At 41.3% G+C, this 27,987-nt stretch overlaps 1 protein-coding gene across 1 annotated transcript in view; it reads left to right on the forward strand.

Annotated features, from left to right (window-relative positions):
• The window catches only part of LOC117509719 (rac GTPase-activating protein 1-like), a 164,536-nt gene that overhangs the window by 115,048 nt on the left and 21,501 nt on the right, over positions 1–27,987 (forward strand). Inside the window, exons 11-12 of the mRNA XM_034169437.1 lie at positions 364–562; positions 5,334–5,424. Coding sequence (XP_034025328.1) covers positions 364–562; positions 5,334–5,424 — 290 coding nt within the window. The remainder of the gene's footprint in view (positions 1–363; positions 563–5,333; positions 5,425–27,987) is intronic.

Consider the following 27,987-nt stretch of genomic DNA (forward strand, 5'->3'; position numbering starts at 1 on the left):
TTTCAAGGCACCTAGTGCGCCTTACAATTTGCATTATTCATTCACTTGCACAGTCACACATTGGGGCAAACTGACGGATGTGTGGCTGCCATTGTGTGCCTACAGTCCCTCCGATCACCACCTAATTCATACACAGGGTGGGTTAAGTGTCTTGCCCAAGGACACAACGACAACATTCAGATTTTTGACTGGTTGAGAGCCGGATTCACACTGTCGACCCTTCGGTCACAAGACTGTTCAATCTACCAACTGAGTTATTGCTGCCCCATTTCATAATTCTGATGTAAATCTCCATGTTTCTTTGAATCCATTATAAACCATTAAAGCCCTGAATATGGTTGTGAATGTGGTGCTTGTTTGCAGAGAGGATTATACAGAGTCCCTGGAAATGAACGCCTGGTGAAGCTGCTCAAAGATCGCTATTTTCAGAGAAAACTACCACTGATGCTCAATAAGGTGGATGACATCCATGTGGTGTGTGGCTTCCTCAAGGACTTTTTAAGGAGTCTGAATGAGCCTCTCATCACTTTCAAGTTGCACAGAAATTTCATGGAAGCCTCAGGTGCACTAAAGTATTTTTGTTGATTTACAGTTTATGTCAAAAATGTTTTATTTGTCATTTAGGACCTGATTTAGTAAAGGATTGAGTGTATAAAACACCATTGCTCACACATGCAAAAAAAAAAGTAGATGCTGATTTGCTAACTGTACAGTGAGTATTGTGTCTTCCAAATGTGTGAAATTGCACAGATTGTCCATTTAATGTTTGCCTTCATGACAAAAATTTGGGGTGTGTTCTCAGAGGTGCTTGATTGGTGTTGAACAGGTGAGGTTTGCACACGTAATGAGATTTATCAAGAAACTTTTACAGGTCCAGACTGTCTGTCTGTATATTGCGCATTTGAAACCTGGATGTTAATTTGCTGTATCAGCAGTCAAGACACCACCACCTCCTCACAGATGGAATTGAAAAAACAACAAATCTTTCATCATACACGTCATGCATATTTTTAAAGAGTTGACTGTTTCCATTGTGCTTGTTTTGTTAAAAACAAATTCCTCTATGTGTAACAGGGGAATTATTAATAACACTGCAACATAATTTGTACCTTTGTTCATGCTGCCATCGAGTATTTGTATCATGGTAATTTTTGTCAGGCCACATTTTTATGAAGTATTTTCAAGTCAGGCATTTCGTGTTTAATAGTAATAATTATTAACTCATTTATTTTATTTTATTTTTTTTACATCTGCTTACTTCAGTCAAGGATCATGAGGCTGGAGCTTGTCCCAGCAGTCATACGACATGAGGCGGGCTACACCCTGGACAGGACGCCAGTCTGCGTATAGACAGACAAATTCATTCACACCTACAGTCAATTTAAGGTCACCAGGAGCCTAATGTTCAAAGGATACATATGCACAAAAATGTGCTGTGCAGCCATCTCCACATTAATGTTCAGATGTATCAAAAGTGAAATCACAGTGAAAACGTGTGTCTGGGAAACTGTTAAAAGTGTTAAAAATAAGAAGTCATCAGAGTGATGTGCACATCAGAGACACACTGATGAACAATTAACACACCCACGTGTTTGCAGTTATATGGGTAGATATAAAAGCATGCGCAAAGTCATGAAGAAAATGCCACTAACAGTGCCTGCATTAGTGTTGTTAGAGGACCTTGCAAATGGTGCAGTCTGAGGTGAGCGTGTATTCGGGGAAAGCAAGGATTTACCTGCAAGTGACGATAATTAGTTCATAAGTCAATTACGAAGGCTGTTGTTTCTGAGCAGAACTGCAGCCGGCCCAGAGCACAATACGGTGAGGAGCCAGCTGTCTGTGCCCATACAGGTGGTGACCACACTGGGGTTCCTGGCAACAGGGACATTCCAGCGCGAGCTGGCTGATCGGTCAGGAGTGTGCCAGTCAACCTTGAGCCGAGCCATGCCAGCTCTCTGGATAGTCATCCAAATGTCATCCAGGTACATCACATTCCAACATTAAAGTGCAATGTGCTGTGACAGTCGGTTTCCTGAATGTCATCTGAGCTACTGACTGCACACACATTGCTATAAAGGCGCCATCACATGATGAATTTATTTTTGATAGGAAACATTTTCATTTCATCAATGTTCAAATCATATATGAGGCGCAGATGCATCTAACTAACATCGTGGCTAGGTGGCTTTTTTCAACACATGACTCAGTCATCCTTACTAACAAGCGTGGTTGTGTCAGCCTGGTCTCATGCTTTTTTTTTTTTTTTAATGCTTCCATCACAAAATGAGTGACATTTCCATGACGCGTTTTATTTTTTATTTTTACCATTTCTAACCTTAACCCCGTCTTCTAATGTAATTGTTTCCCTTTCCTTAACCCTAACCATAGTCCTCCAGAAACCCCCCATTGTCACCCCACATTTCATGCCCCCGTCTTGCACAGTGCGCAATGAGTACATAGTTTATTTGTGTAATTGTTTCAAATGAAAACAGCACCGGCACATTTGGGCATGTGCAAAATGTTTTTTTGTTATTATTATTATTATTACTATTTTTTTTTCTTTATGATGAAACGAGCTTCTTTAACAGGCCCCCAATTATCTCCCTGTGTTCAGTATTTGTCAGTAAATGCGTGGATAGTTATGATGTCATATGCTGTCAGCCACGTTGCACCTCATTTCTTTTTTACTTCATAACACAGAAATTTGAACCCACAACCTTAACATAAACAATTACAGAAAAAAAACCCTTTCAATACTAGGAAAGAAATTTACACTCTAGATGTGCAGTGCTTTGTGAAAGTATTTAGCCTCTTTGGGTTTTTACACATTTTAAATTGTTCATACCATTTCAGTCTCAAAAAGTGATTCAGCCTTCTTTATATTAAAATTTTGAAAATTACTCTCCTTTAACACAAACTGAAAATAAATCTGTACAACTTGACATATATTAAGTAAAATTAAGTCCCTTTGGCTGCTCCCTTGTTTGCACTTGGGGCCGCCATAGCAAATCCATGGTAGATCTGCATGTTGAATTGTCACGTTTTACGCCTGATGCCCTTCCTGACGCAACTCCAGATTACATGGAGAAATGTGGCAGGGGTAGGATTTGAACCCAGAGCCTTCTGAACTGAAACCAAGCGCATTAACCACTTGGCCACTTGACATATATTAAGTAAAAATATCAAAGTCAAGATGATGGGTTGCATAAGCAATTGCAACCAAAAAAAGTAAATAATCAGTTTCATTTCCAGTTTTCTTTAAACAGGTCAGTGGATGGATACATAAACATTTCCAAGTCACTGAATACTTCTTGCATATGAATTGTTCAGCTACACTGTGCCAGACGCTACATCAGAGATGCAGTCCAGAAGTATTGAAGTATTGTGTTGAAAGAAAATCCTCATCTATTCTACTTTTCTATGAGTCGTGATGCAAAATGCAAAGCCCAAGCAGTTGAATACTTCTGCAACCACTGTGGAGTCCAGTGGTTGCAGTGACTGCTGGCTTACAAAATATCCAACAGTGAAGAGCAGAATCTCAGAAAATGGACTGGAAAGCCAGATTTTTTTTTGGTCATATTTATGTATTTAGATGACAATATATCGTACTCCTCAAAAGTTTCAAGCACCCACAGATTTTGGGAAAATTTCTATTATTTGTATGTCAACAGAAAATCAAATTTGACAAATAAAATCATTCCTGTTCCAACAATATCAAATTTTTTTTTCTTTTCTTGATCTATCGAGTCATCAAATTACAATGTATTAAATAAAATAAATAAATAAATAAATACTGATTTGTAAGTAGGTCACCCCAACAGGAAAACTTTGATGGCGTCTTTTCTCACCTTCCTGGAAGACAAAAATGTTGCGTTTCCTTGGCTGGCTACTTGAGGCTGACTCCAAAACAGAGCACATTCCCATAGGGGTCCATGTTAAAATGTCCAACTTTAGAGCAGAGAAAAAAAAAAACATGTTTACAGCCTCGTATTGAAAAAAAATGGTTTTGGTCTCTACAGATAGTTTCCGCCTCCATGATTTTTTTTTTCTTACCTCTTAGTTTAAGTTGTTTTAATCTATAAAGTTCTGTATAATTGCGGGCGTGGTTGCTTTGACTGACAGTGGCTGAGCCAAGTGTCTCCGTCTGTCGTAGCAGAGTCCGCTTGATGTGGCGGCCACTCGCTGATGTGGAGGTTGTGTCTGTCGTTATGGAGTATTTTATTGCATACACCTGGAATAATGTGTTTTTCTTTTTTCTTTTTTTTAACCCCTGTTTGCATATATAGTTTGGTATGTGCCAAAACTGGTAGAACCATTTTTTATATGCAGTTTGATCTTGCAAAACAGATAACATATAGTGTGTGGGTGAACGTGGTGTGGGTGTGTGACCTTCACCTGCCCTTCTTGATCAGCCTATAACATTTTATTTAAAGCTAACAGATCATTTCTATCAAGAAGTGCTGAACAGCAAAATAACATAGAGACAGACAATAACAAAAGATGAGTGGTGACAGCAGTAACTTTGAGGTAGAACCCCACGATACAACATACCAAACAAACAGCCACACATAAACATGCAGTGACAGTAACTGTCTGTTGTCTGATTGGTGAAGATCCAAACACCTCTGTATAATTGTGGGCAGTTACTTTGAGTGACAGCAGCTGAGCCAGGTGTCTCCACCTCTCATAGTATCTTTAGCTCAGAGCTTGATGCGGCGGCCACTCGCTGTTGTGGAGGTTGTGTCTGTCGTTATGGAATAATGGGTCTTGTGTGGTGAACTGTGCTAATGGATCATCTAAAACGTCTCAGTGGAAATACGTATTCACACAGAGTGTGAATATTTAATATCCACACCAAAATAAATTGTTAGAACCACTGCACAATCCCCAAAAATATGACTTAATAAACATCCAAACAGGTTTGCCAGTTAGCTGGTTTGTACTCGCAGAGGGGCGTGTCCAGGCTTCTTTCATTATACACACGGAGCACCCACGCACCATGAACTCATTAATGCATTAATGAGTTCATCGTTGATACTTAGCCCAGACATGGGCTAAGTACCGGCAGCTCCGGGTCTGTAGAAAACTGACAGGTGGCGTCACACAGCGTTTGTCCAGTTTATATACAGTCGGAGGTCTGTAATACATTAATACATGAAATGAGCCAAAGGAAGGGTTTCTTTAGAATGGCGACACTGTCAGACCTGTTCAAAATGGATAAATCAGACGACGTATGTTAAAAGTCTGTTACTGGTTGGAGGCCTGCTGTTTCTTGTCATAGCTGCTGCTAACATCTTTGTGTCCGTGCTGTGATTCAGAAATCAGTGATGAAGACAACAGTGCTGCTGTGATGTACCAGGTTGTAGGTGAGCTGCCAAAGGCAAACAGAACCACTCTGGCTTTCCTTATGCTTCACCTCCAGAGGTAAGCTTCATCATTAGTTTCTCCAGTCTTTTTTTGTTGTTGTTGTTTAGAAAATATCTATACCTTTAAGTGTGTGTGTGTGTGTGTGTGTGTGTGTGTGTGTGTGTGTGTGTGTGTGTGTGTGTGCGCGCGTGCAAAGAGAGAGTACTGTTACAGTGCATCCGGAAAGTATTCACAGTGTTTCACTTTTCCACATTTTATGTTACGGCTTTGTTCCAAAATGAATGAAATTAATTTTTTTTCCACTCAAACTTCTACACACAATACCCCATAATGACAATGTGGGAAAATTTTTTTTTTTTTGGGGGGGGGGGGGGGGGATATTTGAAAAATTCTTAAAAAGAAAAAAATAAAATAAATCACATATACACAAGCTTTTACAGCTTTTGCCATGAAGCTCAAAATTAAGCTCAGGTGCATCAGGTGCATTAAGATGTTTCTACAGCTTAATTGGAGTCCACAAGGGATAAATTCAGTTGATTGGACATGGTTTTGAAAGGCACACACCTGTTTACATATAAGGTCCCACAGTTGACAGTGCATGTCAGAGCACAAACCAAGCATGAAGTCAAAGGAATTGTCTGTAGACCTCTGAAACAGGATTGTCTCAAGACACAAATCTCGGGAAGGGTACTGCTTTAAAGGTCCCAATGAGCACAGCGGCCTCCATCATCCATAAATGGAAGAAGTTCAGATCCACCAGGACTCTTCCTAGAGCTGGCCGCCCGTCTAAACTGAGAGATCGGGGAGAAGGGTCTTAGTCAGGGAGGTGAGCAAAAACCTGATGGTCACTCTGTCAGAGCTCCACCATTCCTCTGTGGATAGATGAGATCCTTCTAGAAGGACAACCATCTCTGCAGCAACCCACCAATCAGACCTGTGTGGTAGAGTGGCCAGACGGAAGCCACTCCTTAGTAAAAGGTACATGGCAGCCTGCCTGGAGTTTGCCAAAAGGCACCTGAAGGACTCTTAGATTCAGAATCAAATTTATTGCCAAGTAAGTTCTCACATACAAGGAATTTGATTTGGTGTCGTTGGTGCATAAACAACAAAAAGAAAAGGAAAAAATACTTCTGTAAGAAGTAAAGGAGTCAAATAGACAAATAGGCAAAACTATGTTCACTGTCAAATAAATATAACATGTTGAAATGTGGCTGTGCAAAGGCATGCAGATGTACAGTACCTTTCACCTTTGATCAATCTGTACTTTGTGGGAGTGGTGGGAGGGTAAATAGGGGGTCTCTGGCATTATTTATAAGTCAACATGTGGACGGAAAGGAGTTGTTTTTGTTTCTTGAAGTTTTGGTCCTGTTGGACCTCAGCCGTCTGTCGAGGGGGGGGGTGACAAAATATGTCGTGGGTGAGCACGATTTGCCACTATCTTCCTTCCTTGCCTCTGGGTCCTCGAGGTACACAGGTCCTGTAGGGATGGCATATTGCAGTCAGTCACCTACTCTGTTGCATGAATGATACGCTGCAGTCTGCACCTGTTCTTAGCAGTGGCAGCAGCGTACCAGGCGGTGATGGAGGAGGAGATGATGGACTCAATGATGGCAGTGTAGAAGGTCACCATCATTTTTGGCACGTTGTCTGTGCAGAACTAAAAACTTTCCTTGATGAACACAACATTATGGAGGTTTTTCAGTCTGGTTTTAAAACATTGCATAGTACAGAAACTGCCCTTTTAAAAAAATTTTAATGACAGATGATAGTGGCAACTATGTTGTTCTTGTCTTGCTCGACTTGACTGCTGCCTTTGATCCTGTAGACCACAGTATTTTGTTATCATTTACAGCAGCTAGTGGGCATTGGTGGTAGTGCCCTGGACTGGTTTAGGTCATACTTAGCAGAGCGTTGGTCTTGGGGTTTGTGAATCCTCCTTCGCTCCACTCGTACACGGGGTCCCACAGGGTTCAATTTTAGGACCCTTGCTTGTCTCCCTGTACGTGCTTCCCCTAGGGTCTATCCTCAGAAAACATGGTGTTGCTTTTCATTGTTATGCTGATGACAGCCAGATATATGTCTCCCTGAGGAAGTGATGCCTTGTCTCTTAAACCTCTGTTGTTATGTCTTCAGGATATTAAGGCCTGGATGGTGCTAAATTTCCTAAATTTTAATAAGTATACAGAGGTGATTGTGTTTGGTCCTAGCAGCTCCTCTGTACCCTCCCCTGTTGATTTGGGTCCATTGGTAGTGTATGCGAAGAGTACTGTTGGGTTTTAAGATGGACAGTGATTTTAAATTGGATCACCAAATTAGTTTCTTTCACCTCAGGCAGCTTGCTAAGGTGAAACCTTGTTTTTTTTTTTTTGTTTTTTGTTTTTTGCACATCAGCACTTGAAAACAGTAGTCCATGCCTTCATTACTCTCAGCTGGATTACTGTAATGCACTTTATTTTGGAGTTAGCCAGTCCTCCCTTGCACGTCTCCAGTTACAACCCCAATTCCAATGAAGTTGGGACGTAGGACTTCCGGTCGGGACTCGATGATAGTGGCAGCGTACAAACATCGCTCCCCGACTTTTAAGTTGGGTGAAGCCCTGAGTGGTGAATTTTGCCGTGTAATCCCTAAAATATCAAGGCATAAATGGGCTTTTGATAATGACAAGAGGAAAGACGAAAAAATCTTTTAGAATCACTGAGATACACACGGACGAAGAAGAGCGGGGTAAGCTAACACCAGAGCTAACCGAGCTAACAGAGGTGCATGTGGAGGAGGAACGGGCAGTGCACAGGTCCCCCGAACCCAGGAAAATGTCCGAGCTGGAGACTGTTCTGCGTGAAATTAGAGAATTTCGCCGTGAAACAGTGGAAAATCTGAAAGATATCAGGGCAGAAATAAAAATGGCCAATAGCAGAATTGATGAAGCGGAAAGACGTATTGAAGGGACTGAGGACCAAGTCCAATGCATTGAGCAAGCGACGTGAGCTGATCAAGATCCAGAGAAGGCTGGAGGAGCAGTTGGTGGACCAGGATGGACGGGGCAGACACGAAAATATGCGTCTGCACAATATCAGAGAACGGGCTGAGGAGAGCGCGGAGTCAATGTGCACATTCGTGGAAACTTTACTCCGGGAAAAACTCGAGCTGCCACCGATATTTGCACTCCGAGTGGAGAGAGAGCACACAGAGCACTCGGACCACGTCCCCCCACAGATGCCCCTCCACACTCGATTATTGTGAAGCTGTCAAGTTATAAATGTAAAGCGGAAATCATAAAGAAGGCATGGGGAATGAGAGGCTTCATGTTTGAGGAGCAACGGGTGTACGTGGATCATGATTATGCACCCGAAGTCATGAAAAGGAGAAAGGAATACGCTGAAGCAAAGCGAGTGCTGAGAGAGAAAAAAATCAGATTCCAGACGCCCTTTCCCGCGAAGCTTCGCGTTTTCTATGAAGATGAAACTCGCTTGTATACCACGGCAGCAGAGGCAACTAAGGATATGGTGGCGAGGGGTCTCCAGGTCCGGATCATCAGACCCGTGGACGACCCCCTGGAGAGGCTGTCTCGTCTGATGTGGCGCTCTGCTCGAGGAGGGGACAAACCGGACCAGGCAGCATCTTTGGGATATAAGGAGAAACTGCAAGCCTTCAACTACAGAAGAGCGGGGGAAGAGGACCAGTAAGCCACTGGACCAATAGGACCTTCTCTCATCAAGACAACAGTGTGGTGTTATGGAAATTATGTTGAAAATGACTGTGTGTGTATATATGTTTACAACAGAGAGGGAGCCTTCCTCTATTTAGTTAATTTATCAGTCGGGGAGTTTGTTTATTTCAAAGTGGACAAAAAGTGGGAGGAATGAACAGGGCCAAATATGGTCACAAGGGCCCCCTACCCTACGGGGTTAGGGGTTATCCCTCAGAGCTGGTACTTTGCTCTACAAAGGTCTCCTTTTGGACCTCATGTTTGGAAGTCTTTTTGTATACTTAGTTCAAAGTTGTTCTTCTGTATTCATTACTGTTCCAAATGTTTGTTTTACGTAGCACATAGGGTGAAAGGAATAACAATATTTATATTATGTAACATAGAATGGCATCACAGAGTACTCATATAAAAGTAGCCTCATACAATGTTAATGGTCTCCTCAGTCCAATCAAGAGGGGCAAGGTGTTGAGCAAGATGAAAAAAGAGAGTGTAGAAGTGCTATATTTACAGGAGACCCATATGACTCATAAAGAACATGAAAAACTCAAGAGAAATGGATATAATCAGGAATTTTCATCTTCATATCAGTCAGGGCATAGAAGAGGGGTTTGTATATTAATATTCAATAGAATACGTTTTGAAATGCTTAAAACTATAAAGGATAAGGATGGTCGATATGTAATAGTTAAAGGTAGACTAGAGGGAGTTCTGGTTACATTGCTCAATATCTATGCCCCCCCAGGCTCGGATTGGGGTTTCTTCAAACTCCTCTTTGAGCTGGTGATAACTGAGAGTGAAGGAGTGTTAATGGGGGAGGTGATCTAAATCAGCGTCTTAATTCAAATTTAGATTTGACAGGGAAAACCCAACAAAAGACCACTACTGGTAAAAGAATTTCTAAATTATTGTCAGAACATGGGATTTTATATATATTGTGGGACCTAAATCCACTCAAAAAAGATTACACCTATTATTCAGCTCCTCATGCTCTGTATTCACGAATTGATTATTTTTTAATTAACTCAAAAGATCGTTATAGAGTAAAAGAATGTTATATGGGGGTTATGGACCTATCTGATCATTGCCCAATATTTTAAAAAATATTCACAGGGACTGAAAAGAAAACAACAGTATGGAGACTAAATTCAAGTTTGCTCAACGGTCAGATGAAAGAGGAAATTGAGAGGAATATTTGCGAATATATTAAAGAAAACGATAACGGTGAAGTGTCTCCACCTATACTATGGGACGCATGCAAGGTGGTATTGAGGGGAAAGCTGATAGCAAAATCTGCTCACATAAAAAGAATGAGACAAGCCGAACTAAAACAATTACAAGCAGATTTGGAAAAAAGGAAAGAGCATAAAAACAAAGTTGATGATAAAACTTAAAGCAAATGGTATACAAAACAGGATATACATAGATGTTTTGAAGATTATTATGCCAAGTTGTATGCACAAACAGAAAATAACAATGAATCTCAGATAGACACGTATTAAGACAAGTTACATTTGCCACAAATAACAGAGGAGCAGAATAAGAAATTAATTGCTCTAATAACGGTGGAAGAAATCAATTCAGCCATTTCTAGACTTAAATCTGACACCAGTCCTGGTGCAGATGGTTATGGCTCCGAATGATATAAAGTATACAGGAAAACTTTAATCCCTTTATTACAAAAAACTTTCAATTGGATTTTACAGGGTGGGACAATTCCAGATTCTTGGAGGGAAGCAATCATTTCCGTTATTGCAAAAGAGGGTAAGGACGTAACAAATTGCTCTAGCTACCGACCTATTAGTGTACTTAATGTGGATTATAGAATTTTTACAGCAATTTTAGCTTGAAGAATGGAGGACATATTACCAGATATTATCAGTTTAGAACAGACTGGATTTATAAAGCAAAGGCAAACACATGACAATATTCGCCGTACATTACTTATTATGCAACACATCAAAGAAAGAAATCTGGAGGCTGCCATACTGGGAATGGATGCAGAAAAAGCATTTGATTCCATTAAGTGGGAATTTTTATTTAGAGTAATGGAAAAATTTAACTTTCATGATGGTTATATTGAGATTGTTCGATCTCTGTATGTGGACCCAATAGCAAGGATCAAAGTCAATGGTAGTCTGTCAAAGGTAATTAAATTAGAGAGGGGTTGTCGTCAAGGCTGCTCAGTCAGTCCGTTATTATTTGATATTTTTTTGGAACCGCTAAGCCAGAGGATAAAACATTGTGTCAATATCAAGGGAATAACCGTATCAGGAATAGAGCAGAAATTAGCGTTGTTCGCAGATGATGTCTTGATCTACCTGGAGAACCCAAACTCATCACTACCAGTCCTGATGTCATTCTTGGCAGAGTTTGGAAAGCTGTCAGGATATAAAATTAATGTGCAGAAAACCCAAGCTCTATCATATAATTATATACCAAACCAATTTATAAAACAAAATTATCCAATTAATTGGGAGCAGCAATCAATGAAGTACCTGGGCATTCACCTTACAAAAGATCTTGGACATTTGAAAATCTCAAATTATGACAAGGTGATGTCTAACATCAAAGCAGACTTTTCAAAATGGAACTTAATCCCTTTCTTAGGCCTGGTGTCAAGAGTTGAGGTGATTAAGATGAATATTTTGCCACGGTTGTTACATATATTTCAAAATCTTCCTATTGAATTAACTGAGAGGGAATTTAAAGAATGGGACAGATTAATATCTAGATACATATGGCAGGGGGCAAGACCACGTATTAAATACAGAACTTTACAATTGCCAAAAAAACATGGAGGTCTAGCTTTACCATGCCTCAAGAGCTACTATCAAGCTGCTCAGTTGAAGGTGTTGATGGATTTGTGTGATCCAGAATATGCAGCGAAATGGAAAGATATTGAGGGGAAAATGGAGCCACCAGTACAAGCTCTGATGTGTGATTTGCAATTACAGGTAAACTGGAGACAAAATGTGAACCCTTTGCTGCGGGTTTCTCTGGGAATCTGGTCTGAAATTTTGAAAAAGTATAATTTAGTTGAAAAATGCAGGCTTTTGAGATGGATTGCATATGATACTGATTTTGTACCAAATGCATTGGACCGCACATTTAAATTGTGGGGAAATGGTCCAAGAATGCACTGGGAGATAATCAAAAGAGATGATGTAATGAGTTTCCAACAAGTAAAAGATGTCTTTCATCTTGGAAATCAGGATTTCCATAGGTACCTGCAGCTAAGGCATTATTTAAAGCAAGAAATGAAAAATAAGGATATGAATATTACTCGGTCAAATATACTCAAACTTATCCTAGATGCTTATAAATCAGTTAAGTTGCAAAGTTATTTCAAAATTATATACAGCTTTAGAGGAGTTAAAGGGGGATGCCACAAGATATGTCAAAGAAAGGTGGGAGAGGGAAGCAAACATTTTAATTTCAGAGGTGGACTGGGATCAAATACTCCAATATCAATGGAAAACAACGAGCTCTTTATTCTGGAGAGAATATGGCTGGAAAAATGTAATAAGGTTTTTCTTAACCCCTGCTCAAAGAAAATATGTAGACACAAAATGTTGGAGATCATGTGGGGAAGACAAAGCGGATCATTTTCACATCTTTTGGGGTTGCCCTTTAATGACTCAATATTGGTCTGAAATCAGAAACATTATAGATGAAGTAGTACGGGCAGTGGTGGGCACAGATAACCAAAAAATTAACTTCGATAACAGATAATCAGATAACTGAAAAGTTATCTTCAATAAAGATAGGAAGTTACAGATAACCGATAACAGATATATTCTAATATTATCTCTGGCACATTTACAACTACTAGCAAAACAAATTTAATAGCTTCTAATAATATTAAAAATAATAACAGACCCAAACAATAAGACCATACTTTTTTCTTTCAACAGTCTGCCCCTGCTGGAAGCTCTACAGCGCTCCGAGCACAGACAGAGGCACCCCGAGACCCAAATAATGAGAACACACTTTCTTCTTTCAACATTCGGCCCCTGCTGGAAGTTCTTGTTTATTACAGCCCTCCCAGCACAGAGGCACTCTGAGAGCAGCCATAAAGCCAGCCCTGTATCAATTATAAAGGTCCGGTCATGCGGAGGTCTTGAAAAATAGTCATATTGACTTATGGTTTTGATTTATAAATAACATTAATACAGATGGAATAACTCCATTAATGTCAATTCTGCCATTTGTACAAAGTTAAAATATAACATACGAGGGCTGTCAATAAAGTAACGGTCCTTTTTATTTTTTTCAAAAACTATATGGATTTCATTCATATGTTTTTACGTCAGACATGCTTGAACCCTCGTGCGCATGCGTGAGTTTTTCCACGCCTGTCGGTGACGTCATTCGCCTGTGAGCACTCCTTGTGGGAGGAGTCGTCCAGCCCCTCGTCGGAATTCCTTTGTCTGAGAAGTTGCTGAGAGACTGGCGCGTTGTTTGATCAAAATTTTTTCTAAACCTGTGAGACACATTAATGAAAGACGTGCGGACGGGTCCGCGCGTCGGGACGCAGCCGCCGCGACGCTCCGCCACAGGAAAAGCACCTCTGTTGAAAGCCTTAAGGACAAGTTGGAACATGTCCTGCCTGTTAAACAATTTCTCATATACTCACTCCACTGAAAGCCATCAAAAGCCGCCTGGATTTTACAAATGGTTATCAACACGGAGGTGTTTTTCCTGTGCCGCCGCACCGCGCCGGCTGCGTCCCGACGCTGCGGATCCGTCCGCACGTCTTTCATTAAAAAAAATCTCCTTTAACAGTGGAATATCCGGATAAAATGCTGAAACCGACTTCTTCTGAAACTTCTCTGTTCTCTCACGACGTCCTGGAACAATAGAGCCTGAAATGTGGAGGTTTTCAGCTTGAACAGGCTGATGACGCCGCCTGAGAGCGCTGCACGACGTCTCACACCGTGAAAAGTCCTTAAAGCGACAGAATCACCTCAAAATCTCTCATCAGCCGTTAAAATTTTCACTGAAAACCAGCTTAATTTTTCGAACCGTGTCCACTTCGATGTGTCTCACAGGTTTAGAAAAAATTTTGATCAAACAACGCGCCAGTCTCTCAGCAACTTCTCAGACAAAGGAATTCCGACGAGGGGCTGGATGACTCCTCCCACAAGGAGTGCTCACAGGTGAATGACGTCACCGACAGGCGTGGAAAAACTCACGCATGCGCACGAGGGTTCAAGCATGTCTGACGTAAAAACATATGAATGAAATCCAAATAGTTTTTGAAAAAAAATAAAAAGGACCGTTACTTTATTGACAGCCCTCGTATATCTTTTAATGTTGAATAATGCACTAATTCTGACGTTTTGTAACAAAGAGACAGATCGCAAAGGATTCTGGGTAAAGGTGCCTGCTAAACACTGATTGGTTCAATCATTCATTATGTAAACCAACACATTAATGTGACGTCTGTTGTGTGTTGGTGTTTAAATGTGCTTTTGTAAAATATTCCATTTTTTTATTTGTAAAAACAGGCATTTTTACGGAGCTCTGGAAGTGTCATCGCAAAATTTTTTGCATGTTTTTTTTAGCATTCTTTTTTTTTTTTTAATTTTTTTGCATTCTCTCTTTACAACATTCATTTGATGTTGTAAAACATACTTTACACTGTGCGAGATAATTTTTCATGCAGGAATTTTTTGGACCAAGTTTCAGGTTAATCGTGCGTCCTGCATCGTGTTCATGGAGTATCAAGCTGCGGTCAACATCTGACGACCACCTCCTGATCGCTGATCGTATGGTCGAATGAGAATCAAACCTGTTTGATATATTATTGTGGTCGGCTGTTGTGAGGTTATCCTGCTGCTGAAAGCTACAAGCAGCATCCAACCGTTCGCACTGTACCGGTGCAAACACTGCAGAGCTGTCTTGTAATAATGTTATTATTATTATTATTATGCAGTTGTTTTGTTTTTAACCTTCATTTGTAAAAAAAAAAAAAAAGCCATTTGCAAAGCAAAAATTTGATTTGACAATCTTCTTTCTTTCTTTCTTTCTTTCTTTCTTTCTTTCATATTTATTTCATTCATTTAAAAGAAAAAAACAGAAAAAACAGAAATAAAGCATCACAATCACCAGAATGAAAAGGAGCAGAGAGAAGAACAAGTCTTATATCTGACATAACCGGGGTCAAAATAAATAGAACACTGCCATCTACAGGTCCCCAGACACTGCCATGAACACTACTGGCCAGTAGATGCTAGATGGCAGTAGAGGCTTTCAAAACAAATTCTAGATAATCCCTGTCTGTTCACATTTAAAATGCGTGGAATTTAACAAACGCAATTTAAAAATCGTCTGTAAACGCAGAGAATATATACAAGAGAGTTTTAGGCACTAGAGTTTAATGCTGTTGTCCTTGGAGCCTGAACAGAGTGTCTGAAATGCATTTGTCCTGTCGTGACGTACTGAGATTACATCATCCTACCCATAATGCACTGCGGGGCAGAGCATGTGCTCACAAAACCTTAAAAATTAACACATTACTTTAAAACTAAAACATATAGCTGATATTTTTACTTTATACAACTTCAGACATGACAGTAATTTTAAATAACTTGTCCAAAATTAGTTTGGTTAAAATTTGAACCATAAGTTAAAGATGTATGCCTCTGGATGACTTGGGTCATATTGCCAGCATATCAGTATGGTGTTAAATGAAATGTTTTTTTTTTTTTCTTTTAGGGACTGCTTTTCCTTTGTCTGCAGAGGATTGAGATGCTTTTTATACAAGCAGTTCTCTTCTGTTTGCAAAGGTTATAACTGTGCGTCTGGTACAAAACTTTTAACAGGTGGGTGCTGAACTAATTTTAAAAATGCTTGTCCCTGTTCATCTTTGTTTATTTTGTTTATCGGTTTAAAAGTTATTGGACAAAAATTCATCGAATGATAATTAGTCCGATGATGGTCTTTAAAGTTATCTTAAAAGATAATCCAATAATGAAAACATTACCTTCGATAATTATCTGTTATTGGATTATCAGAACTGTGCCAACCACTGAGTACGGGTCAGAATCCCGTTAAGTTTTGAAATGTTATATTTGACTAATATAGAAATGTTACATTTAAGAAGAAAAGATGACTATAAAATTATGAGAATCATGCTTTTAGCTAGTAAAAAAGCAATCACCAAAAGATGGCGAACAGATCGGATCCCAAAGGTGGAGGAATGGGTTGATGTCATGTTAAATATATACACTATGGAAAAAGTAATGGCATCTGTTAGATTGGAAGTTGACAAATTCAATAATGTATGGAAAGGATGGCTACAGTACATTAGACAATATAGATCTGACTTTATATAGGATTTTACCACATACATATTAAGTAAGAATGGGGGAGGGGGGTACAAAAATGTGTAAATGCTGTAGGTGAATCTGCTTTCTATGTTTTCAACATATTTCAATGGACTTTCACAAAGTGGACTTATGAATAAGATTATTTCTTTACACCCGGGTTCAATGCTACAGTTCTCACTTAATTTAAACGGGAAAAAAAAGTAAGTTTTCACAAATGTTAATTATTTTTTGGGATGCTACCAAGTTCAATCTGTGCAAATGTTTGTGTAAAACTGTATCCTTTTGAAAACTAAAATAAAGTATAAATTGGAAAAAAAAAAGTTGGGACGTTGTGTGAAATGTAAATAAAAACAGAAGACAATGATTTGCAAATCCTCTTCAATCTATATTCAATTGAATACACCGCAACGACAAGATATTTAATGGTCAAACTGATAAAATTTTTTTGTTTTTGTGCAAATATCTGTTCATTTTGAAATGGATGCCTGCAACACCCCAGACTGTTGAACAACTGAAGTCATACATCAAGCAAGAACGGGAAAGAATTCCACCGACAAAGCTTCAACAATTAGTGTCCTCAGTTCCCAAACGCTTCTTGAGTGTTGTTAGAAGGAAAGGTGATGTAATGGCCCAGTCACATGGCACTTAATGAAGGGCAACGAAGCCCTAGAAATCTGGACTTTCGTTGACTTTCATTGGCATCGTTTAACCTTCGCTCAGCTTCGTTCCTGCAGCTGGCGCTTCGACAGGATTTTTAAACTGTTGAAAATTTTGAACGAAGGGCAACGGAAAACTCAATTCATCGTTTTGCTGTTGTTCTTGACTTTTTTAACATTTGTTTAGTTTTTGTAATGTTATTGTTTAGTTTGACTTCATTCAACCTGCTGAATGTTTTCACACAGTGCAGAAGCTGGTTTGTGAGCGCTGCTGCGGACGCTGCATTCATGTACCATCAGAAATTACAGCTCAAACTCAGCCTGTTTGCTTGGACTTTTTTGTCTAGGTGGGGGTCAGCTTCAGTTGGCTCAGGCACCTTATATAGGCCAGAATTAATCTTTTGTGTGGATACAATTAAGTATCTTGCCACAAGCAACTGCTGAATTAGAAACAACAAAAAAGTTGTGTAATTTCCGATGGTACTTGAATGCAGCAGCAGCAACAGCTGCAGCCACTGCGTTCGCTTATTATTTTTTATTAAATATAATATGAGTGTAGGAATGACAATCCAGCCCTTCTGTACATGTGGCAACAGGTAGATAATTCAAATGATTATATAAAGAGCTGTTCTGGAAGGTAGAATTCACGTTGTGAATCAGCTGCAGCGGGTGGAAATAACCGCACGAGTCATTGCGCATTCACGCGGACTGATCAATTTACTGCTGTGATATATATTCAATCATCTTTACACTTATATTTATTTCCCCTTTTGACAGTTTTCAGTTATAAATATATAGATAGATAGATAGCTTAGTAACATAAAACAGTGATACAGCAGTGACCACGGCACACCAGAGGGTTTTTTTTTTTTTCAATTGGAGCAAGGTGGAGCGTAGCGTGTCGACAGACAGTGAAGGTTCTGATGATGAAGTTGATGATCCATCTTTTGTTCTGGATGAGGAACCAGAGCAGGCACCGACGTGCGCACAGATCTCCACAGCTTCTGTTTGCAGTATCTCCAGGACTCAGGCACTATGAGCTCTGTCACAGCGCCGAGTCCTGGAACTTAGAGATGCAGACACACACTGCTCCAGCTGTGGCTCCAGGCACATTTCATTTAAAGCGTTGAGATTGTTAGCTTCAGTTTTGTTAAGTTCCTCTTTCCTCCCTTTTGCGCTCTTGCTTCATAGGCTATTCGGTGATAAAGCTCTTTCGTCCACCTTTTCTCAACTAACTGTGACTTTTTTACTTTTTCCCTTCGTTCAGGAATCATCATGTGCCGTGTGACTGGGCCATAACACAGTGGTAAACATACCACTGTCCCTGACAGACGGGATGCTTAGGAAGGGTAGGACACAAATGCATGGCTCCAGCAGACAGCTCTGGTTTTTAGTAAACTTTACTGAAGAGGATAGCAGTGGTCGGTACACGAGTAGGCAGTCCAACAAAAGCAGCAGTACAGAAATCATCAGGCTAAATGGCGTGGTCAAAGCAACAGGCAGGAGGTCAGGTACACACTATGAGGCAGGCAGGAACAAGAACACAGGTACAGAGCTGGAATGAGGGCACAAGGCATGACAAACTGGCAAAGGTCAAAACCACCCAGTGAGCTTATAAAACCCCAGGTGGTAATCAGTGAATCAGGAACAGGTGCACACGGAAAGCACCAGAAGCAGGGCTTGGCCAGAGAGAGAAAGAGAGAAACACCCATCACCAAGAACCAAGAGAAAGACGGGAGAGACAAGAGAAAAAGAGATAGACAGACCCAAGCAGAAAAATCCCAACAAGAGAATAAACAAACCAAAACCCTGATAATACAAAACTAACAAAACTCAAACTCTGACAGTAACAACCCACCGGGCAGGTGGAGGGGGAACGGCAGGAGGACATAAAGGACTGGACTGAGCAGGTTTGATCTGACTGGTGTGAAAGGACGAATGAATGCGAAGTGACCTGAGGAGACAAAGACGAATGGAAAAAGGTTAATAATTTTGGTTACAGGGAATGTACTGATGAACCTCGGAGCCAGTTTACGAGACAGTCCTCTCAATTTCTGATGATGTGTGGACAGCCACACTTTTTGGCCGGGCACATAGGCAGGGGCAGGGGACCTCCTGCGGTCAGCAACAACCTTATAGGCCTGGGAGGTGTGGACCAAAACCTTCTTGGCCCGCTCCCAGGTTTGTCGGCAGCGGAGGATGAGGTGGAGAGCAGAAGGAACCGAGGAGCCGAGATCTAGGTGAAGAAACAGAGAGGGTTGATGACAAAAAAAGACATGAAAAGGTGAGTAACTGGTAGATACTGAGGGCAAGTGATTATGAGCAAGGCAGTTGGACGGACCAGGCGGCAGGCCGCTGGGAGGCTAAAATTCTGAGACCCTTTTCCAAATCTTGGTTGACCCACTCGTCTGTCCATTTGCTTGTGGATGGTAACCCGATGTGAGACTAGCTGAAACCCCAAGGAGACGGCAGAATTCCCTCCAGAAATACGATACAAACTGAGGACCCCAATCAGACACTATATCCTGGGGAAAACCATGGATCCTAAAGTTGTTAGTAAGCATCACCTCGGCTGTTTCTTTGGCTGAAGATAACTTAGTCAGGTGAATGAAATGAGCCATCTTGGATAATCTATCTACCACAGACAGAATTACAGTATTTCCTCTAGAGGGTGGAAGACCAGTTACAAAATCCATACAGATGTGTGACCATGGATGTGTAGGAACAGGCAAAGCCATCAGTAGTCCTGCAGGTGGGCAGTTGGGCGTCTTATACATTTCACAGGTTTGACAAGCATTAATATATTCAGTTACATCTTTAGTCAGTCACGGCCACCAAAATCTGTGTTGAAGTACCGCCTGAGTCTTTTTAATACCTGGATGACAAGCAAAGCAGCTGTCATGTCCCCACTTGATTACCTCCCCCCTGAGTGCGGCAGGAACAAAAAGCCTATTAGCGGGACAGCTGGAAGGCACCGGAACCCCATAAGCAGCCGACCTGACCATCAATTTGATTTCCCATGTGAGAGCAGAGACAAAACAGGATGCAGACAGGATTGGTTTAGGATCGGCTGAGTCGTTGATGGGTTCACCCTGACAAGACAAGGCACCTGGTTTTCCGTTCTTAGTCCCTGGCCGGTATGACAACATGAAACTGAATCTGCTGAAGAAAATTGCCCACCTAGCTTGAGTTTTTGTGAAAAGGTGTTTATGCCCCCTCCAGCCAGTGGCACCACTCCTCCAAGGCCACTTTTACCGCCAACAGCTCACGGTCCCCAATGCTGTAATTTCGCTCAGCGGGTGTTAATTTCTTGGACAAATAGGTGCACGGATGCAGCCTATTGTCTTCGCCACTTCGTTGTGACACTGCTGCACCCACACCAATGTCAGAAGCGTCTACCTCAACGACGGTCTCTCAGGCGGGGTCAGGGAGGAGCAGCACGTGGGCCACAATAAAGCGATTCTTTAAGACCCTGAACACTTTATCGCACTCTGGCGTCCAGGAAAACGACCAGAGGGATGATGTGTCATCATGAAGTGGAGCTGCAACAGAATTAAAATTACGAATGAATTTGCGGTAAAAATTGGCAAAGCCCAGGAATTTTTGGACCTCCTTACGGGAAGATGGGACAGGTCAATCACGTACTGCAGTCACCTTGGCGGGATCCATTTTAATTTCCCCTTTTGCAATCACAAACCCCAAGAAACAAACGGAAGGTTGATGAAAGTCACATTTTTCAGCTTTAACAAACAGGCTGTGGCTTAGCAGGGTCTGAAGTATGGTGCGGACATGTTTGATGTGAGACTCCAGATCAGGTGAGAAAATCAAGATATCGTCGAAATAGACAAAAACAAACTTATTCAGATAGTTGCGCAGTACATTGTTAACCAAACTTTGAAACACAGCTGGGGCATTGGTGAGACCAAACGGCATCACTAAATATTCATAATGTCCAGAGGGTGTATTGAATGCCGTTTTTCACTCGTCTCATCTGATCCGAACGAGATGGTAAGCATTGCGGAGATCTAATTTAGTAAACACCTTGGCACCTTCCAATAGCTCAAAAGCCGAAGATATGAGCGGCAGTGGATAACGATTTTTTACGGTAACTTCATTCAGGCCCCGGTTATCAATGCATGGATGAGGGGAGATTATTCTTTCTTCTCACCAAAAAAACCCCGCCCCAGCGGGTGACGAGGAGTGACGAATCAGCCCGGCAGCTAAGGACTCCTGTATGTATTCGTTCATCGCATGGGGTTCAGATGTCGACAGAGAAAATAGTTCTCCCCTGGGTGGGCTTGCCCCAGGGAGGAGCTCGATGGCGTAATCATACTCACGATGGGGAGGTAGCGATTTGGCCTTTGCTTTTACTAAATACTAACGCTAAATCATGGTAGCAAGCAGCCTGCTTCAGCCTCAGGAGGTATCGAGCTGCTTCACCGCCCTGGAGGCCCTGGAGCTGAAAAACCATCTGCAGAGCAGTGGTGAAAGCCGGAAGAGAGGAGCAGGTGGCATATTTACGACCCCACTCAGCTGTTGCCCACGCCAACGCACGACCAGTCAGGTGAGTGATGATGTAAGCTATCTTCGTCCTATCAGACGGGAACTTACAGGCCATGAGCTCAAAGTTCAACTCACACTGCGTTATGAATGGTCTTACGTCACCTGATTCACCTGAGAAGCGTTCTGGTGGAGACGGCAGATTGCAGTACTCAGGTGCAGGTGTGGATGTTGACAGCCCCCAATGGTTGTCACAAGTGAAGCCCGATGATCGAGTCTAGCTAATAACTGACTCATCTGAGCATTCACCGACTCCATAAATGAGTCTTGACGTTTAGCGAGGTCGCTACACCTGGAAGTCAGGGCAGTGAGCCGGTTTTGCTTCTGTGCGAGCTGCTTACTGTGATGGCGTACCGCTGACTGAAATGGGTCGGAGCCGGCTGTGTCCATCGTTGGCCAGTTTGTACTGACAAAAACCAAAACCCTGATAATACAAAACTCAAACTCTGACAGTCACAGCTTTTTTGAAATGTGTTGCAGGCATCCATTTCAAAATGAGCAAATATTTGCCCAAAAACAATAAAGTTTATCAGTTTGAACATTAAATATCTTGTCTTTGTGTTGTATTCAATTGAGTATAGGTTGAAGAGGATTTGAAAATCATTGTATTATGTTTTATGTACATTTTACACAACGTCCCAACTTCATTGGAATTGGGGTTGTAGTTCAGAACGCTGCTGCTTGTCTGTTAATTGGAGTATGAAAGAGGCAGCACATTACACCGATCCTGGCCTCCCTCCACTGGCTGCCTGTGCACTTCAGGGTTCATTTTAAGATTCTTTTATTTGTTATTAAATCTTTAAATGGCCTTGCCCTGCCCTGTCTCTCTGAGCTTCTTCACCCCATGGTCCTGTATGGTGCCTCCAGTCAACTGATCAGCTGCTTCTGAGTGGATTCACTGTTGTAGCTCCAAAAATTTGGAATGATCTACCTCTGTACATTAGGCAGGCCTCTCCACTGTTTGATTTTAAAACCGATCTCAAAACCCACTTTCAATTATTGGCTTTTAACACAATATGAAATTTTGCTCTGTTTTAGTTGTTCTTGTTTGTTCATTGCTGTTTTTATTGTTGGGTTGCTTTGTTGTTGTTTTTTTGTGACCCACTGTACAGCACTTTCTTTCATTTGTGGCTGTTCGCAAGTTCTCTATCAAGAAAGTTCTCTTGATGACAGATCTGACGTTCAGCTCCCACTTGAGGTCCTGGGTGATGTGATCCCTAGGTAATGGAAGGACTCCACAATAGCGACTGCAGAGTCACACAGGGTGATGGGGTTGGCCGGGACTGGGTTCTTAAGTCAACAACCATCTCCACTGTTTTGAGGGCATTGAGCTCCAGATTGTTCTGTTTAGACCAGGACACCAGGTGATCGATCTCCTGTTTGTAGGCAGACTCGTCCCCATCAGAGATGAATCCAATGAGGGTTGTATCGTCTGTGAACTTCAGGAGCTTCACAGACTGGAGGTGCAGCTGTTGGTGTACAGGGAGAAGAGTAGAGGAGAAAGAACGCAGCCTTGGGGGGCTCTGGTACTGATGGACCATGCTTTGGAGACATGCCCTCCCAGCTTCAGATGCTGCCTCATGTTAGACATTAAGTTACGATACGATGCGATACGATACGATACACTTTATTGTCCCTTCCGGGAAATTTGTCTTGGACTCCAAGAGCTGCACAAGTAAAAAGTAAAACTGCCATGGCATAGTTACATGACTCATGCATATTGCATAACTTAATACACACACCAGTCATACATATTGCACATCCCCAATACACATATCCAAATTGCACATACCCCTATTACACAGCTGTCTCACATAAATTATTCATGCATATTGCACATATCCCTAAAAACACATACCCCTATTGCACAGCCATCTCCCACATATGGTTAAGGAAAATATTGACAGTGAATAAATACACTAAAATAACAATGCCACCATGTCATTAACGCACAATCCTACTACCTATCCCAGGAACCATATTTAAGACTCTAATTGACATGGGCACAAATGAGTTTTTAAAGAGATTCAATTTGCACTGAGGGACTCTGTATCGCCTACCAGACGGTAGGAGTTCATACTCAGGATAGAGAATGTGGGAAGGATCTGACAAAGCTCGATGTGCTTGTTTGAGAACAGACCGTTCATACATGGACTGCAGGGAAGAGTTTCCCGTCCTCCCTACAACTTTCATAGCAGTCTTCACCAGACGAGCAAGCCTAGATTTTAACTGGACAGAGAGATTACCGTACCAAGATGACATCCCATACCGGATAATGCTTTCCAAAACAGCCTGATAAAACAAAAACAAGATGTTCTGATCAACCCAAAACACCCTGAGTCTGCGCAAAAAATATAACCTCTGCTGTAAATGAGAGCATAAGTTATTGACATGTTTCCCAGCTGAACTGGTTATCTAAGTAAAAGCTGACCTGATTGATTTCTTCATCATGGATTACCAGAGGGGTATGATCACCAATAGAACGAGGGTCAGTTATCATCTCCTTAGTTTTCTTTACATTTATGGTAAGAAAATTAGCATCACACCAGTGGACAAAAGACCACCTCCTTAAAGTACAGTGATGGATCTGAGTCTTTATGAAGCAGACTGAGGATGGCAGTATCATCAGAAAACTTAAAAACATGATTTCCATGAAAGTGGCTAATGCAATCATTAGTATAGAGAGTAAAAAGGACAGGCGAACTGACACAACCCTGAGGTACACCAGTACTGATGTTTTTAGAAATTGAGATAGTGTTATTAACTCTGACATTTTGAATGCTATCTGTTAAAAAAGAATAAAACCATTTTATAATTACAGGGTTTACTGACAGGTGAATTAATTTTTGAACCAGTAGATGAGGCTGTAACGTGTTAAAAGCAGAACTAAAATCAATAAATAAAAGATGTGTGTAAGCCTTTGGGTCTTCAAGGTGTTTTAGTGACAGGTGGGTGATGCCATTAATGGCATCATCTGTACCCCGCCCTCTCCTATACGCAAACTGCAAGGGATCTAGATCTGAATTTATCTCTGACTTTAAAATAGACACAATATATTTTTCTAAACATTTCATAACAACAGAAGTTAAAGCTACCAGTCTAAAATCATTGTTAATCATTGGGCAGGGTTTTTTGGGGACTGGAACAATAATTGACTTTTTCCAGAGTAAAGGAACTGTGTGCTGATCTACAGACTGCTGGAAGACCGGGCACCAGGCTGGTTTGAGCTCCTCTGCAAAAGTCTTTAAAAGAAAAGCTGAGATGCCATCTGGGCCAGCAGACTTATTTTTCTGAACCCTACTAAAAAGTAACTTAATTTTGCCTGGATCAACTACTAACCTGGGGCGCGAATCAGTAGGTGAAATGGAATTTAAAATGTTAGTACGATCCAAAGAAAAATCCTGAGTCTCAAATCTCAAATAAAAGTCATTGAGCTCATTCGCTTTTTCCTGATCATCATCTGTAACAAAGCTTTTCCTTTTTATTACCGTATTAGCTGCCACTTTCATCGAATCCCAAAGTTTTTTACAGTCCATTGAGGCAAAATTCTGCTCAATATTGTCCTTGTGCCTCTTCCTTGCATGCCTTAGCATCTGGTTCAGTTCTTTTTGCACAGTTTTTAACCCCATCCGGTCTTGATTCTTAAAAGCCATTTTTTTTTACGGTTAATACAGCCCTTAACTTCTTTGGTTATGTAAGGCTTGTTGTTTGGATACATAATAATATCCTTTCTGGTAACCACACAATCAGTACAAAACTGTATGTAGTCTGTTATAGTATCCGTGGCCTCATCAACGTCCAGAGTATGAAAAATGTCCCAATCTGTGCAGAGGAAAGATCCCTTTAAAGCCTCTATGTTATCACTTGACCAAACAGACACTGTCCTGATTTGTGGCTTGCTGCTCTTCAACACAGTCTTGTAAGTTGGGATCAGATTTATTATGTTATGATCTGAATTAGACAGAGGAGGCTTTGCTCTGGCCCTGTAGGCATTCTTAATATTGCCGTAACATTTATCTAAAATCTTGTCATCCCAAGTGGCACAATCAACATATTGATCAAATCCAGGGAGGGACAGTTCTAATTTACAACTATTAAAATCACAAAGTATAAAAACAGGAGCACCAGGCTTACGTTGAAATTGAAGGTGAACAAAGCCTGCAATTTGAGCTGCAGCTCGAGCCGCGTTTCCACTTGGGGGAACATAAACAGCAAAAATTAAAATATTACCAAACTCTCTCGGAAGATAAAAGGGTCTCATGGAAAGGCACAGAAGTTCCACATCTCTGTTGCACACCGTCTCCCTGACGGTGTAATTCCTGCACCAGCCTTCATTGACAAACACACAGATGCCTCCTCCACAGCTCTTACCTGAGGATGCGCTCCGGTCCGCTCGAATGACAGAAAAACCCTCCACATCAATAAGGGAGCTTGGAATATCCATATGTAACCATGTCTCTGTGATCACAAGCAGTCCTGACTCCCTGTACTCAAAGCCTACTCTGGCATTGGTACGAAGCTCCTCCATCTTATTCCTCAGAGACCGCGCATTGCACAGGATCATACCCGGCAGCGGCGGTCTGTTGCCTCTTCGGCGAAAACGCTGGCGTATCCCTACTCGTCTGCCTCTTTTCCGATGACGTGCTCTGTGGGCCTGTTGTATCCCCAGTGTCTCCGGCAGATCAGCCGGAGGCATGATTCCTGCAGATCGCAGGGAAAGAAGAGCGTCTCTGGTGTAGGCGAGTGACCGCTCACTTGCTTCTGCGTTCGTAAAAGTTTGGCAGATCCTCAGCAATTCCCAAAAAATCAGAATTATTAAGAATTGGTGCATAAATAACGCCATGGTGCTTTCCCCACACACACTGACAAATAGCGATCCAAACAGTTAAAATGTTTGAGTTTAAAAAAACACAGCAGTTAAAACACAGTAGCCGCAACAGGAGTCTGGCTCACCCCAGGGCAGCGCCACTAGTCTGGTGCAATTTAGTGGTCCACCTGCAGGTGAAGTCTGGCACACCAAGCTGAGAGAGCTTGTCCTGCATGAGAAACAGAATTCTCTGGTCTGAGGTGTCACATTTGTAGGAAACCAGGCATCATCCCTACAGTGAAGCATGGTGGTGGCAGCATCATACTGTGGGGATGTTTTTCAGCAGCAGGAACTGGGTGACTAGTCAGGATTGAGGGAAAGATGAATGCAGCAATGTACAGAGACATCCTGGATGAAAACCTGCTCCAGAGCGCTCTTGACCTCAGGCTGGGGTGACGGTTCATATTTCAGCAGGACAATGACCCTAAGCACACAGACAAGATATCAAAGGAGTGGCTTCAGGACAACTCTGTGAATGTCCTTGAGTGTCCCAGCCAGAGCCCAGACCTGAATCTGACTGAACATCTCTGGAGAGATCTGAAAATGGCTGCGCACAAACGCTCCCCATCCAACATGAAGGAGCTTGAGAGGTGCTGCAAAGAGGAATAGGCTAAACTGTCCAAAGATAGGTGCACCAAGCTTGTGGCATCATATTCAAAAAGACTTGAGGCTGTAATTGCTGCCAAAAGTGCATCAACAAAGTACTGAGCAGAAGGTGTGAATATTTACGTACATGTGAATTCTTAGTTTTTATTTTTAATAAATCTGCAAACATCTTTTTTTCATGCTGTGTTTTTTTTTCTATATTTATAGGATTCCGACATAATGACAAACATTTTCCCTCCCTCCATGAAAAACATGCGCAATAGGATCTGCATCTTTCTCTGGTCTTTTTTTTATATATATATATATATATTTATTAGTTTTTAAGGACAGTTGTACATACAATTTACAATGTATTCCTTTCATCCACACATAACATCCATTTTTTCAAGTAAAGACAAAACAAAGTAAAAGTAAAACAACATGTAGCTGAATAACATGGGGGAATATAGATTTATATAAAATCAGATCTTATTGACTTTACAACCACTACCCATCCCTTCCATATTTTCTCAAATTTTTCTTCCTCAAATCTCAAATAATATGTCAATTTCTCCATACAATATATACCATGCATCACCTCTATCCAATTTTAAAATTTTGACGCCTCTTCCTTCATCCACATTTTGGTGATCCCCTTTTTCCCTGCTAAAAGCATGATTCTGAACATCTTATTGTTGAGATAATTCTTATTATTTACCTCAAGTTTTCCCAAATAAAATACCTCAAAAGTAAAAGGAAGGTCAGCCCTCAATACTTTATCTATACATTTTTTTAACTCGACCCGATAGCTTTGTATTACAGGACAAGACCAAAAGACATGTACATGTTGTGCCACTTCTTCCCCACATTTTCTCCAACAATTTGTGTCAAGATATTTTGTCTGTGCTGGAG

The sequence above is a fragment of the Thalassophryne amazonica genome, chromosome 5 (assembly GCF_902500255.1).
Source record: "Thalassophryne amazonica chromosome 5, fThaAma1.1, whole genome shotgun sequence".
Lineage (NCBI taxonomy): Eukaryota > Metazoa > Chordata > Actinopteri > Batrachoidiformes > Batrachoididae > Thalassophryne > Thalassophryne amazonica.